This window comes from Pectinophora gossypiella, chromosome 7 (genome assembly GCF_024362695.1).
Source record: "Pectinophora gossypiella chromosome 7, ilPecGoss1.1, whole genome shotgun sequence".
Classification (NCBI taxonomy): domain Eukaryota; kingdom Metazoa; phylum Arthropoda; class Insecta; order Lepidoptera; family Gelechiidae; genus Pectinophora; species Pectinophora gossypiella.
In genome coordinates this window covers 3,942,099-3,956,478 of record NC_065410.1, presented here as the reverse complement: position 1 = coordinate 3,956,478, position 14,380 = coordinate 3,942,099, and the positions used below count along the sequence as shown (strand labels likewise).

Genomic DNA, 14,380 nt, shown 5'->3' with positions numbered 1-14,380 from the left:
TCTGTCATAACGTTATAGTATTTTATGCAACAGTTGTATAAGAAGGGTCAAAAAATGCGAGTGGCGTGAGTTGCGATGTGAGCCTTGGCGAACATCGCAATAAGAGACGCCACGAGCATTTTTTGACCTAGTTATACAACGTTGCATACAATACTTTTTCTACGACGACGTAATTTTAAATGAAACAAAAATTATACAAAGAAAAATTTTATTTATAAAAATGAAGATGTAAATTTTGAATGGTATTGTGTGATATGGTAATATTGGGTACATTGGTAGGTTTTACTGCAGTGTTGATATGTAGATCGGTATTTTGTCCAATTTATTTTCCAACGCGCGGGAAAATGGCGGCAAATGTATACTTTTTTTTTATAGTATATCTATGGCACCAAACAAAGTAAAGGTGCCAGTTTCCAGGTCAAAAAAAAAAAAACAACAACAATGCTTTTTTGGCGTCATTATAGTTCAGTTACACTTTGTAAACAATGCTTTTATAGGCCATAGAGCGTACACTTTTTCAAGGAGTTTAATTATGTATGTACTTATATTAGACTTTTTGGTTATTTAAATGCCAGATTAAAGTAGAGGAGTAGAAAATAGTATTTTATGCAACAGTTGTATAAGAAGGGTCAAAAAATGCGAGTGGCGTGAGTTGCGATGTGAGCCTTAGCGAACATCGCAATAAGAGACGCCACGAGCATTTTTTGACCTATTTATACAACGTTGCATACAATACTTTTTCTACGACGACGTAATTTTAAATGAAACAAAAATTATACAAAGAAAAATTTTATTTATAAAAATTATTTTCCAACGCGCGGGAAAATGGCGGCAAATGTATACTTTTTTTATAGTATATCTATGGCACCAAACAAAGTACAGGTGCCAGTTTCCAGGTCAAAAAAAAAAAAAAAACAACAACAATGCTTTTTTGGCGACATTATAGTACAGTTACACTTTGTAAACAATACTTTTATAGGCCATAGAGCGTACACTTTTTCAAAGAGTTTAATTATGTATGTACTTATATTAGACTTTTTGGTTATTTAAATGCCAGATTAAAGTAGAGGAGTAGAAAAAAATAATTATGTACCCAAGCAGTGCGAAAATAGGTAATAAACATAAATCTGTACAACGCCATCTATATTGTTTTTGGAGAACGGAGCCTGAAAAGTCCCTTATTGTAGTCTTGACGTTCACATGTCACTCCTGGTGATAATATTAAAAATTAATAAAAATAAAATAAAAACAAGAAAAATAAATGTAACTCTGGGCCAACTCTGTAGTGTGTTTTTGACGTGTTTTAATATCAGTGTTGTACGGTCTACAGCCGCACATTGCACTTTCAGCACTTTTGTCACGTTTTGTAATAATTAGGTCATTACACGTCAGTCCGCATTTAGCAAGCATTCCGCGTGTACTCATATCACTCTATCATATAGCATTAATTACGTATCAATTATATTACTGTGTACTTACGAATAAAAGGAACTATTTTAGTATCAGTGAGTTATCATTCATCTCTACAATCAACAAGCAGTAAAGTGTGTATGTGGCTAGCGGCCCATACAAGTGTAGTTTTGCCGCATACACGGTATTAACTACATGGCCGGAAAAATGGGGAGCGCTCTCACCCGGCACAATATACATATAATGGCATGAGGGTGCCCAGTCGGATTGTATTAGAAATATATATATATCGACCTCTAGTGAGCCGAGAGCGATAAGCGCTGAATGAATCGTCGACCACGCCGGCGGGGTCGGAGTCCTGAAGCCTGAAATACCTATTGCGCGAGCTAATTGGCCGCCTCTTTGACTATTGTAGGTAACAAATACTTAAAAACGACCTCAGTGGTCTGGTGGTAGAGCGTGGGCCTCAGGATCCGGAGGTTCCGGATTCGAATACCGGTGGAGACATTTCACAAAAATCACTTTGTGATCAGAAGCTTGGTTTGGACATTACCTTTGTCCGAAAGTAAGATGACCCGTGCTTCGGAAGGCACTTTTCATTTCTCACTGTCGTAATTATGCAGTCGTTTGCGCCATGTTAGGGGCCTATGGCGGCTCAATAATAATCCTGACACCATGGTTGTTGAGGTTGGTCCACCACACAACCCACACGAATAGAAGATAAGATTAATGATTACCTAAATGTTAAAAATGTCTGATATTAAAATGTGTTCCTCTAGTTATTAAATAACTTGTAATGTATACAGGGTGATAGTGACATCGTAACGAATACTAAGGGGGATGATTCAGACCATGATTCTGAGTTCATATCAAGTGGAATTTTCCGTCGCAAAATTCATGATTCTTTTTTAGTTTTTTTAAATTACTTATTTTCAATTCTATACTTTTGCGATGAAAAATTCCACTTGATATTAACTCAGAATAATCAGCTGTTTCATCCCCCTCCGTATTTGTTATGATGTCACTTACACCCCGCACAAGTACATACTGTACCCATACAAGTAGGTATGGGTGTTAGTGACATCGTAACGAATACTGAGGGGGATGATTCAGACCATGATTCTGAGTTGATATCAAGTGGAATTTTCAGTCAGAAAATTCATGAAAATTTTTGTTTTTCTTTTTATTATTTTCTGTTCCATACTTTTGCGACGGAAAATTCCTCTTCATATCATCTCAGAATCATGGTTTCAATCATCCATCAAAGTTTTTGTTACGACGTCACTAACACCCTGTATAGGTACAGTTTCTAGTCATTTCTTCTCTTCAGCTATAACACCTTGCCTTCAACAAGTTTATCTATGATAATTACGTTAAATAATTATGTACGTTTCTTATTTGATACTCGCTAACATATGACTCGCGTAAATTAAGAAGCCTCTCACGTACACATCTTTCTTGCCACAAGGCGTTCATATAATTCGGAGAGGTTGTACGTTAGCGGTTATAAACATATAAAAAGACCTAGAAATCGACACTGTTTATTACCTTTATTAGCTTTGTTTATGGTTTGTCTGCTCTGTCGTTCATACGTGAGATATTTCACAGAAACAGCTGTAGTCACAAGTCATAACAATCCGTCTCAAACATCTTCAGAATCATAAGATAAATTGTAACGTACGTGAACGGTCCTTTTTTATTTTATTTTATTTATTTAAGGAAAACCAACAATAAAAAGAAATTGAATAAAGAAAGTTATAAAATACAGAAAGTAGAGGATTGAACATTGAAAACTAATTACAGGTTTGCACTGATAACCCTAAACTAGTTAATATGATATCTCAATTAAAGTTAGAAGAGAGAAAATAAAAAGAAGTAAAGGATTCTTTTATTAATTAGCTTAAAAAAATATTAATTTAAGTAAGTAAGTAAGTAAATAGTGCGATATTACATAGTATAGGGGATCTTAGTATGGTCATTAAATAACAAGGTAAGTACAAATAACTTTTAAAATTTTAACTACCTACCTACTTTAATATAAACATACATAGCATCACGCATAGTATCCCCGAACGGGTAGGCAGAGGTGTATAATAGATAAAGAGTGTTAATGACATCGCAACAAAAACTGGGGGGTGTTTCAGATCATGATTTTGAGGTGATATCAAGTGGAATTTTCCGTCGCAAAATTGATGAAAATGTTTGCGTTTTTTTATAATTTTCAGTTCCGTACTTTTGCGACGGAAAATTCCGCTTGATATCAACTCAGAAACATGGTCTGACGTTACGATGTCACTAACACCCTTTATACACCCACTCCTTGCCAGCTATATTTAGGTGGTGGTATAAGAGTTGAAAAATATATTAGAATGATACATTTAGTAATTATATTATCTGTATTGCCGACAACACGATCGGATGATGTTTACCAATCTGTGGTGAGAATGGAAAGTCTGATAAATACGCAAGGTCACATAATAGAGAGTATAGAAATGTATCTCAGAAACGCAACTGCTGTGAAGAAAGACGTAATGGAAAGGTGAGTAAGATACCTACAGTATTTTTATAAGGCATTTATCAATTAATCAATCAATAATTCTTCATTGCACAAAAACATAAACTCACAACATGTACAGGAACAAAACCAAAAATGAATGATAATTAATTAATTAATTATTGGATATCAACGTGAAAGGTAAAGTCGTATCGCCGTCTACGATGGTCGAGCCAACTGAAAGTGAAAACGTACTTCAGTTAAATTAATTATGTTGTTGTGTTGTGGACGATTTCAGCTCGCCTCATCGAGGCAACTTCCGACCCTAGAGCGGGCAGTTATTTTGCCCAAAGGGTCTGTTTGGCGGTGCAGAGAGGCAACGTGGCCAGCATTCTGGGGACTTTGCCTCGATGTGGTGAGCTGGAGGACATTTTTTATTTATAGCTTTTTATTTCTTTTTTATGTTTTGTTTTTAATAATATGTGTGTTGTTACAATTGTAGTTGGATGGAATGTACTTGTTTATGTATTTTTATTTAATAAATAATTCTTCAATTATGTTGTTTCTAGACTATTGTTTCCCGCTACTGAGCAGAACCTCCACTCCCCTCTTCCACTGTTCCGTAATAATCCTTCAGACACATGTTTAGGGTGAATATCAAAATGTGCCAAGTTTGGTGGCGAACACCCTTTAAGGATGTTTCAAAGAAAGGCCAAGTCAAGAGTTATAAATCAACTAGGTACCATTAATGAAGATTTAAACGACGATGAAAGATGTGAAAGTGGTGCATTAGGATCGTAGCCAGTAGTGTGGGATTAACTGTCTGAGAACTGATATTAGGCAGCTAAATTACTCAATAATAATTGTATAAAAATATTTTATGTTTATTTTTTTTAAAGAACGTCTAAGGCCCTGTGCCGAGGTTTTTCTTGCAGCTTCTTTTCCCCGGCTATACAGGTTGTGAGAAGCTGCAGTAGTTTTAGGCGGATGAGACGTTCGTTATGTAAAAATTGACGGTTCAAAGTGTAACTATGTTACCTACTGAATAAAGATATTTTTGAATTAGAATTTGCACGATCCTAGTGTACCACTTTCACATCTTTCATCGTCGTTTAGGTTTCCCTTCGAGATCGTCTTTGAAAGATGTTATTGTTTAAAAATTTCAGCCGCATTTTTAAGTTCTTGAAACGCTGTAAAAGGGAGCAAAGGAGAGCTCTGTTAGATCCTGAACACTACCTGGGAAACCCCATCAATGCCTTCACTCTTATCAGACGCCTCTTTGCTGATTTTGCTCCTGTGGAAAAAGTATTGAACAATACTTCAGGTTTGTTGAAATTATAATTGTCTGTACCTAATTTATTTTTTTATATTTTCCAAATATGTTGCCTCAACTATTGTCTTGGGATTATTGAGTGCCTGTACATATTTCCGTGGTGTGTGTTTTTGAAATTCGAATCATCGAAAGACATCTTCATCGACTACATGTTTCGTCATGGTTAGTTTTACGAAAGGTTCCATCGCCGACCTCCGGATTGTGAGCCCAATGTTCAACTACTGGACCACGGAGGCCGTTAACACTGGGACTTTTAAACCTATCACCACTGGTGCACCCATGCAGGAAACATACCAACTATAAGCAATAAATGCTATCTAGTATGAGATATCTATGTATTATTTGTTATTCTTCACAGCGTACAGAAGAGAAAGGTTCATCTCATATCCTTCCGTGGCTGACATGAAGGGTGCAGTGGAAGGTCTAACCACCCTCGAGACAGTCTACAGTTTGAATGTCACTCTCCTGGCGAACGGACAGCTCGTCAGTTCTTGCAAGTACATGCATACATAAGTTAGTTTTTTTTTTTTTTTTGACGTGACTTATTGTAGATTTGCCGCAGATGGCATTAACTACTTGGCCGGACAAATGGGGAGCGCTGAAGGCTCTCACCCGGTACAACGTTTAAGACAACAGGCCTGAGGGTGCCCAGTTGGGCGCGAACCTCGGCTCAGGGCGTCGTCTGAGAGGAAAAATATTTGAAAGAATTAATCGACCCTAGTGGGTCGATAGCGATAAGCGCTGAATGAGGGAAATCGTCGACCACGCCGGCGGGGTCGGTATCGGGGACCTGAAGTGTTTGGTGTCGCGAGCTGATTGGCTGCCTCTATGGCTAGAGTGATCGGGTCGTCGGGATCGTATATTACGTCCTTCGGATGGCGATACTTTTCAGTACCGTCCCTAAGCGGAATGTACTCGGAAGCCGCAACTACCAGGGGATTTGGGAGGTGCGGAGCAGAATCGAAAAAACGTTTGGAAGCTAATTTGAGCCATTGGGCAATGGTTGGCAGACCTAGGTCAATGTGCAGATTTTCATTGCGAAGGAACCACGGAGCTCCCGTGGCTTTCCGCATGAAACGATTTTGTATTACCTGTAGACGGTGAATTTGAGAGGGACTCGCATGAGCGAAAACTACCCCTGCATAGGTCATGATCGGACGGATGCAAGTCGTGTAGATTTTCACCTTATTCCTAAGGGACAATTTACTTCGCTTGTTAAGGAGACAGTGAAGACGGCCCATTACAAACGCGGCGCGATCGCGCACACGTTTGATATGGGCCTTGAAAGTAAGACGTCTATCTAAGACTACGCCGAGATATTTGACTTGCTCCTCCCACCGACCTCAGCAACCCTGGTGTCAGGGTTAGGTACTATTGAGCCGCCAAAGACCCCTCACATGGCTCATCTAACGACTACGACTATTTTCTAGTGTAGTAGACTGACACCATGGAATTCCACTAGCTACGATCCTGATGCACCATAATCCCATCTTTCATCGTCGTTTAAATCTTCATTCATGGTGGTTGGTTCGTAACTGTTTCTTGTTATTTCTTCTCCTCAGCCATAACACCTTGCGAAATGATATAGATTCCAAAATGTTAAATTGACCTTTAACAAGTTTAGACGTATTTGCCTTTCTTTAAAACATCCTTAATTTGATCTGTTGGTAAGTACCTAAATACTTAGGCATTTTCTTTATTCGATAAACCTCTCATGAAGCCAAAATTAAGCGACAATATATATTTTTTTGACGTGACTTATTGTAGATTTGCCGCAGATGGCATTAACTACTTGGCCGGACAAATGGGGAGCGCTGAAGGCTCTCACCCGGTAACATTTAAGACAACAGGCCTGAGGGTGCCCAGTTGAGCGCGAACCTCGGCTCAGGGCGTCGTCTGAGAGGAAAAATATTTGAAAGAATTAATCGACCTTAGTGGGTCGATAACGATAAGCGCTGATTGAGGGAAGTCGTCGACCACGCTAAGCGACAATAATAGAGATAAAATTATATGAGATAGTGTCTTATTGTGTCGATCGGAACGGAACTGTCTGCCGTCGTCTGTTTTTCCGACTCGTTATAATCTGGGAGTCTTCAAGGCTAGAGTGAATAGGCATTTGCTAGGGAAGTAAGCGAGATCCACCCTCCCTCCACCAAATCGTCACTTACCATCAGATGAGATTGTGGTCAAACGCAAGACTATTTTAACCCTTTCACGGGCAGAGACCATGTGACATTGATGGTTCATAATAGATACCATGACACCTTGGAGTCGGAACGTCATTAGACGTTCTGTCCTTGAAAGTGTTAATTAAAAAACCAACCGGACCGCGGAAATCCGTGTTGCTCTATGTGTCAAATCCATATTTTTGTATCACTGTCCCTGTTGTTTTTCGTAATCGTTTACAACTTAGCTAATCTCTCAGGATACTTTAACTGTTTTTATTATGTCTTACAGCAAATACCACAAGAAATACATTGAACGCGTGTAAGTACCTAACCTATTACTTTAATGTTCTTTGCCTTTTGTATAAGTACTTAAAACGTCTAATGATATTCTGTTTAGTTCTCCAATGACAGCAAATGATTGTTACGAGATGGGTCAGGCAGCTCTTCAGAATAATGACTACGAGAGACTCCTTTCATGGATGAAGGCAGTTTACGATAAGTACAGAATATGCGACTCATGTCCCTTCACTTTAATGAACATTGTCGACTGGATAATCAAGACTAACTACATGTTGGGTAAGAAATTAGTGAAAACGCATTTCCTTAGTTGAAACTAGTTTTTACTAGATATTGCGTAAAACTAGAATTTGGTCTGGCTGCTATTATCAGCAAAATATATCTATATGAACCTACTCCACCTATTTAAGTATATTTTTAAGAATGTGTAGTGTTAGTAAAGGCCCTTTAAACAACTAGCATTTACTAGGAAAAACGTGTTTCCTAAAAACGGGTGTTAACTGTGACAAATACATTTTGTACTTAAAGCATAATCTTTTAAGGTTTAACCTTCTAGTAAACAAACATGGCGGGTAATTATTTAAAAATATGAACATTTTTATCAAAACAGTGCCTTGTCTAAAGTTTAGGGATTTCAAAACATTTTACGTGCAAAATACGCTGTGATTTAAGCGGAAACATAAGAGCCATTATGAAAATTAAATCGAGAAAGTAAGATTTTTTGATATCATTTTCCCTTTTTTTTATAAATTTTCCTTTTGTGAAGTTGAAGTACTAGTTGAAACTAAGCGCGGGTGAGTGCAATAAAAACAAAAATCATAAGAAACAATGTCGGGTGTTTGTTTACTAGAAGGTTCAATTTTAATAAAAAACAGATAACGTTCAGCTGCTTGTCTTCCCAGGCATGTCGTAAAAACCGACAGAGGGATTGTGTCCTCTAACATGATGGAGTAATAGGCGATAGGCTGATCCCTTATCACCATAACGTTTATCATATCCAGCTTACGACATCGTATCAATAGTGGCTGCAAGTTGTCTTTGATTACTTGTGGCTCTGCCCACCCCATTAGGGATTACGGGCGTGAGTGTATGTATGTATGTATATGTATGTTCAATCTTAAAAGGGTAAGTAGCTACTTATTCTTCACATTCTAGAAAATTATAAAGAAACAATCAACTGGCTGAAGAGGCGAATATCCTTAGATCCAAATGATCCTGGTAACACTAATGCTACCGCGTTCATGTCACACTTAGCTGCAGGAAATAAAAATAAAAATCCGATAAAGGTGAGTGCTGATCTCAGTACTATTTTCTAAATATAAATCTCTTAAAAATTCAAGTTAAGTTTAAAGAATACCCAATAAAATTAAATTATTTTTATTGCTGTTTTATTAAATTATTATATTTTATTTTAAAATAGTTTATTTGATATCTAATATAAGGTTTATTAATTATTATTTTATATTAGGAAGATGTACATATAAATAGGATCATTATTATTGCGTGATATTGTTTGCATAACTATGTGCTAACTAAAAATCTCCACAGCTAGAGTTACGTTGCTAGAAATAAGTTGTAAATAGACGACACTTAATACCAAATAAAGGAACAAATATACTTAAGTACACTTTGCTGCGCTGTTCGTAGGTTTATTACCTGTTACTTATTATGAAAAGTTGTTATAGACATCTAAATAAATATGAAGAAATGCTGTAAGTATAAAATTAAATTGAAAATGTACAGGAGTGATGTTTCTTGTTAACAGGCCGTCAAAAAGAATGATGAAGACTGGAGGCTATGTACTGGCAGTTCTTCAAACGCAAGGTAAACTACTTTCTCATAGTCAGTAACATACGTGACCGCTCTTCTTTATGTAATCATACTTATTAGTATACTTACTAATTCTATCTGCTTAGAGCGCATCTTAGGCGTTCCTAGATTGGAGACTTGTCGCCATGGCCGAATACGGCTGGAAGGATATATATATATATTATAATATATATCTGCTCACATCTGTATTCTTGCCATAGAGACGGCTAATCAGCTCGCAAACACTCCAGGGCCCCAATATCAACCATGCCGAAGACATAATTCTCTCGGAAGACGCTCTGAGCCGAGGATCGCGCCCACCTGGGCACCCTCAGGCCTGTTATCTTAATTTTTTACCTTCAGCGCTTCCCATTTGCCTGGCCAAGTAGTTAATTCTATCTGCGGCAATCTGAAATAAGTCACGTCAAAAAAAAATCTCAGCTAGAGAGATAACTTTGAAACATCACCTCTTCTGCATTTTAGCTTGAAATGTCGCTATGTGCACGGCCCACATCCCTTTCTACGATTGGCACCAGTCAAGGAGGAGCAACTATACCACGACCCTATGATCAAACTCTACCGTGACGTCATCACCGATGAGGAGATACGTCACATTCAGCGCTTGGCTAAACCCAAGGTATTAAAAATCCAATGTGCAAGATAGCACATCTTTGTATAGAATTTTACCTCTTTCATATAGTTTTTTTATTATTTTATTGTCTTTGCGTTTGATAATGACTTTGGTGCTTTTGTTATTCTTGAAAAATATATTATATTTCTGTTTGCACGAGAACCGTTTTTATTATTGGTAGTTCGCCAATATCCAACTTTAATACGATGAAGTTTTCAACGTGGCTCTCTCTCTCTCATGTCATGTTTTTGCTACGTATAATACTGGTCTCATCATCAAAAAGGTGTTCTAAGCGCAATTAGCATTTACTTAATGTGAAATTACGTACCTAAAGCACATCCCGGACACTTATTTATTTATTTATTTTCTTATAAAAACAATGTTACAAACACTGGAATACAGACATCGGTAAACCCGCAAAAGTTTGTCTCGATGCCTGCTCCTCGCATTATTCACTTCATACAAACAACCTCGTTTTACACAGACATCACACATTGACATTATCGTACAGGCGTATCTGTGTGTGTGACGTGTAACACCATACGAATTAACTCCAAACTGTATTCTTGGGGGGGTGTAAACCTATCCCAAACGCTGCTGGGGAGCGGAGAATTGCCGTTCTATACGTAGTATTATTTCTTATTCTATGCCTAAAAGTAGGTAAGGTGTAATACAATAGATAAAAACCACTTTCAAAAATACCCATTAATTGATGATAAAAAGAACTAAATATGCCTAAATGAGCTCGGTGAGGTGTCGCTACTTAGTTCACCTTGCAATAGATATACCTCTGACCCCAATCGTTGGAGTTGTGAGCTTATGTTATAAATGAAATAACAACGTAAATATTTTGGAACTGTGTGGAGAAGAGTGATCCATAGGTACCCCTTCCGATTGATAGAGGGGAGATCTGTGCCCAGCAGTGGGACGTATACCTTATACCTTCAGGTTGTTTTTTGCTTTAGTTTATAAACTAACTGGTTTTTTCCAGTTATGGGTTGCAAAAACCGGAACGCGGAGTGGTGGCTGGCAGAAAAACCGTGATCGTATTACAGAGATCATGTTCCTGGCTTCCAACCAGTCGGCCATCGTGACACGGTTCAGCCGACGCGTGTCTCTCTTCACTGGACACGACTATGTTTACGGGACACTTCAACCAGCCAACTATGGCCTCTGCGGTCTCTTCGCGTCTCATGTTGATGCCTTTGTCGTTAGTAATACACCACTGACATAAAGCCACGCCCATGCAGGAAATTCACATACGGTCACGAGCATTAATATGTACTTATACACTTTGGTACCATGTCACATTAACTTGTTCGACAAATTGAACTGTAAGTCTCACTAAATGTCAAATATGTTAGTGCGACAGAGTCCTAAAGTGGGTACATTATATTGCTCATTACTGTACAAACGTGAAAAAATTGAAAAACACTTAGGTAAGCGCCTTTTTGATATATCACATTCTAAAGTGATTTTCTTCAACAAACTCTCCATTTCATTCTATTTTTGAGAACACATAAGAATACAAAAGGTGGTAGGTAAAATAATTTAAGTACATAACAGTGTTGTGATGTGTTCGGCTCGCATGCATGCGTGCAAATATTAAAAAAAGGAATAAAATTGGTACAAAAAAGACACTTGACACTATTTGTTATCACATTCGAAAGTGATTTTTCAAAAAGGCGCTTACGTAGGTACCTAGTGTGATAATACTATTGCTCTCAAGTGGGGAGGTGCTCGTCGTAATCAAACAATTCAGCAATTCTCTTGAATAATGTTATATTTTCATAAACAATGTTAACTCTCCAACTCTTCATAGCAGATTCACGCAACCGAACAAAAATCCCGTCACCGCCTTTTAAAAAAGGCGGGAAAATGTTCCCGTTCGAAAAAGAAGAAAACAAATTAAATAATATGCCAGTTCCAAATTAAAAATAATAAAGTCGTGACACAGATTCACGACTTTATTATACTAATAGTACTGACAGTTACTGCTGCCTTCTGTCAGGTTCCAGGTTACAGTCCCTGTGACTTGCGCCTTCCGTCCTGCATACTTAAGAAGTAGCATGGAGAATGCGACACCGACAAGAGCGTGGCTCTTAAATTAGTGATGATAATGGTTCGAGATACTATTATGTAGATACCTAGTTAAGATACTTGTGACGTAAAAAACTAATTGTTTCAGAAAGCGGAAGTAGGTCTCAATCGCCTAGCAACGGTGCTTGTTTATGTAAGTGGGTGTTAATGAGCGACTTTCTAGGGTACGTTCCTCAAAATCAATACAGATGGCGCTGTACTGTTTGTTCTTCGTTTAACCTTTTAATTTTATGGATAACAGACATATGCATCTTTCATCTTTGTTTTTGGGTACAAATGACCCATTATTATTCTGATCAAAATAAAGAGAAGCAATATAGGGAGCAACATAATTTTTGTACATTAATCCATCGAAGTACTTACCTATTGTGGCGTCACACAATTAGCTATAAGTAAATTATATTGAACGCGTTTATATTTTCCTGCGGTTGGCGGCTTGCACACATTCTGCGCGTACGGTGATTGGCTGCCGCTGTGCAAGCCAACAACATAGCGGAGCGAAACGACGCACCGAACGGAAATACTTCCGGTCGGCGGACATATTACATTCGGCTTCCTGACTCCTGACCCTGTCGCGGTCACAGGTCGTATCGCTCTCGCGCCTACATCCTCACGCGGTGCCAACTTAATTAATACACGAGTATTAATTAAGTGCTATTTGTAATATTAAACATTAAATAGTGTCGTTATTGAATCCGTATCACAGTTTTGCACCGGGTACGGTCACCAGCACCACGCAGCAATATGTATACACTTTGGTACCATGTCACATTAACTTTTTTGACAAATTGAACTGTAAGTCTCACTAAACGTCAAATATGTTAGTGCGACAGAGTCCTAAAGTGGGTACATTATATTGCTCATGGCTGTACCGATGGACACTAAACTATAATATATTTCAGATGTCCGATGTGGAGCTGGGGGGCGCGACGGTGTTCACAAAACTGAACCTAACAGTATTCCCTGAGAAAGGCGCGGCTCTATACTGGGATAACCTTCATGTCTCAGGCGAGCGTGACTTCAGGACTGAACACGCCGCGTGTCCCGTGCTAAGGGGCTCGAAGTGGGGTGAGCAGAGGATAAAATTACCGAGAGTAGAGTATGGATCCTTCGATCAACAATACTAATACGTGGCTTAATTATAATGTATTTTATCGTTAGCTCGTAAGCTTTACATTACCTATACAGGGTGTTAGTGACAATGTGACGACAACTTTGAGGGATGATTCAGACCATGATTCTGAGTCGATAACAAGTGGAATTTTCCGTTGCAAAAGTATGGAACTGAAAATAATTAAACACTAAAACTTTCATGAATTTTCTGACAGGAAATTCCGTTTGATATCAACTCAGAAGCATGGTCTGAATAACCCCCGTCAGTATTCGTTACGCTGTCACTAGCACCATGTATATCGAAAATCTGCTGTGTGAAAAAGTTTTTCTGAATTTGAACTGGGCATCACAGGCACAGATTAGTTAATATTTAGGACATCTAGTTACTACTAGAAAGTAAAATCGAATATGAGGAGATATACTTTTGCGGTGTTTTTGTTGAGTAATTTCTAGTTAGTATTGTTGATCAAACACGAAAACTTTAAAAAAATGATCCTTGTCAATCTTCTTATTAAGATTCATTTTTGTATCCTTTCACATTAGTGGTGACGAAATGGATAGAAGGACAAGGGCAGGAGCTGGTAAAGCCATGTCCACTGAAGTGTATCGCCGTCAGGGACCCCAACGTCTACGATCCCAGCTCCGCAGAATACCGGGGTTGTTCAGTGGCTAATATCACTTGAGTTTTTTTTTTTTAACTTGTAAACTTCTTGCAACTCACGAAGACAAGCTTCTGGTTATGGCAAAACCGGGTACAGTCATGAGCAATATAATGTACCCACTTTAGGACTCTGTCGCACTAACATAATTGACATTTAGTGAAACTTACAATTCAATTTGTCAAATAGTTAATGTGACATGGTACCAAAGTGTATACATATTAATGCTCGTGACCGTACTCCAACAAAAACTTGGGAATCTTGCGTCATTTTATTGTCAAATTCCTACACACATTAACATAACACGTAATAAGTACAACAATACAGATTAGTAAAGGTACTTAACCACAACCAAAAGCAGACTTC

The 14,380-nt window shown here is 38.0% G+C and overlaps 1 protein-coding gene across 1 annotated transcript; it reads left to right on the top strand.

Moving 5' to 3' along the window:
• The first annotated feature begins 3,920 nt into the window (after window positions 1-3,920).
• On the top strand, window positions 3,921-14,307 carry LOC126368189 (prolyl 4-hydroxylase subunit alpha-2-like). The gene is made up of 12 exons (XM_050012082.1): window positions 3,921-3,949; window positions 5,071-5,228; window positions 5,596-5,734; window positions 7,695-7,724; window positions 7,803-7,981; window positions 8,858-8,988; window positions 9,468-9,526; window positions 9,995-10,148; window positions 11,134-11,352; window positions 12,331-12,375; window positions 13,145-13,310; window positions 13,899-14,307. Exons 1-12 carry the CDS (start codon window positions 3,942-3,944, stop codon window positions 14,036-14,038), a joined length of 1,428 nt encoding a protein of 475 aa, XP_049868039.1. The 5' UTR covers window positions 3,921-3,941; the 3' UTR covers window positions 14,039-14,307.
• Window positions 14,308-14,380: the final 73 nt, after the last annotated feature.

Bases quoted from the DNA above. Each gene is read 5' to 3' on its own strand.
- LOC126368189 (XM_050012082.1), top strand. The intron at 5,735-7,694 runs GTACATGCATAC...TATGTCTTACAG, and splicing joins CAGCTCGTCAGTTCTTGCAA to CAAATACCACAAGAAATACA. The intron at 13,311-13,898 runs GTGAGCAGAGGA...CTTTCACATTAG, and splicing joins GCTAAGGGGCTCGAAGTGGG to TGGTGACGAAATGGATAGAA.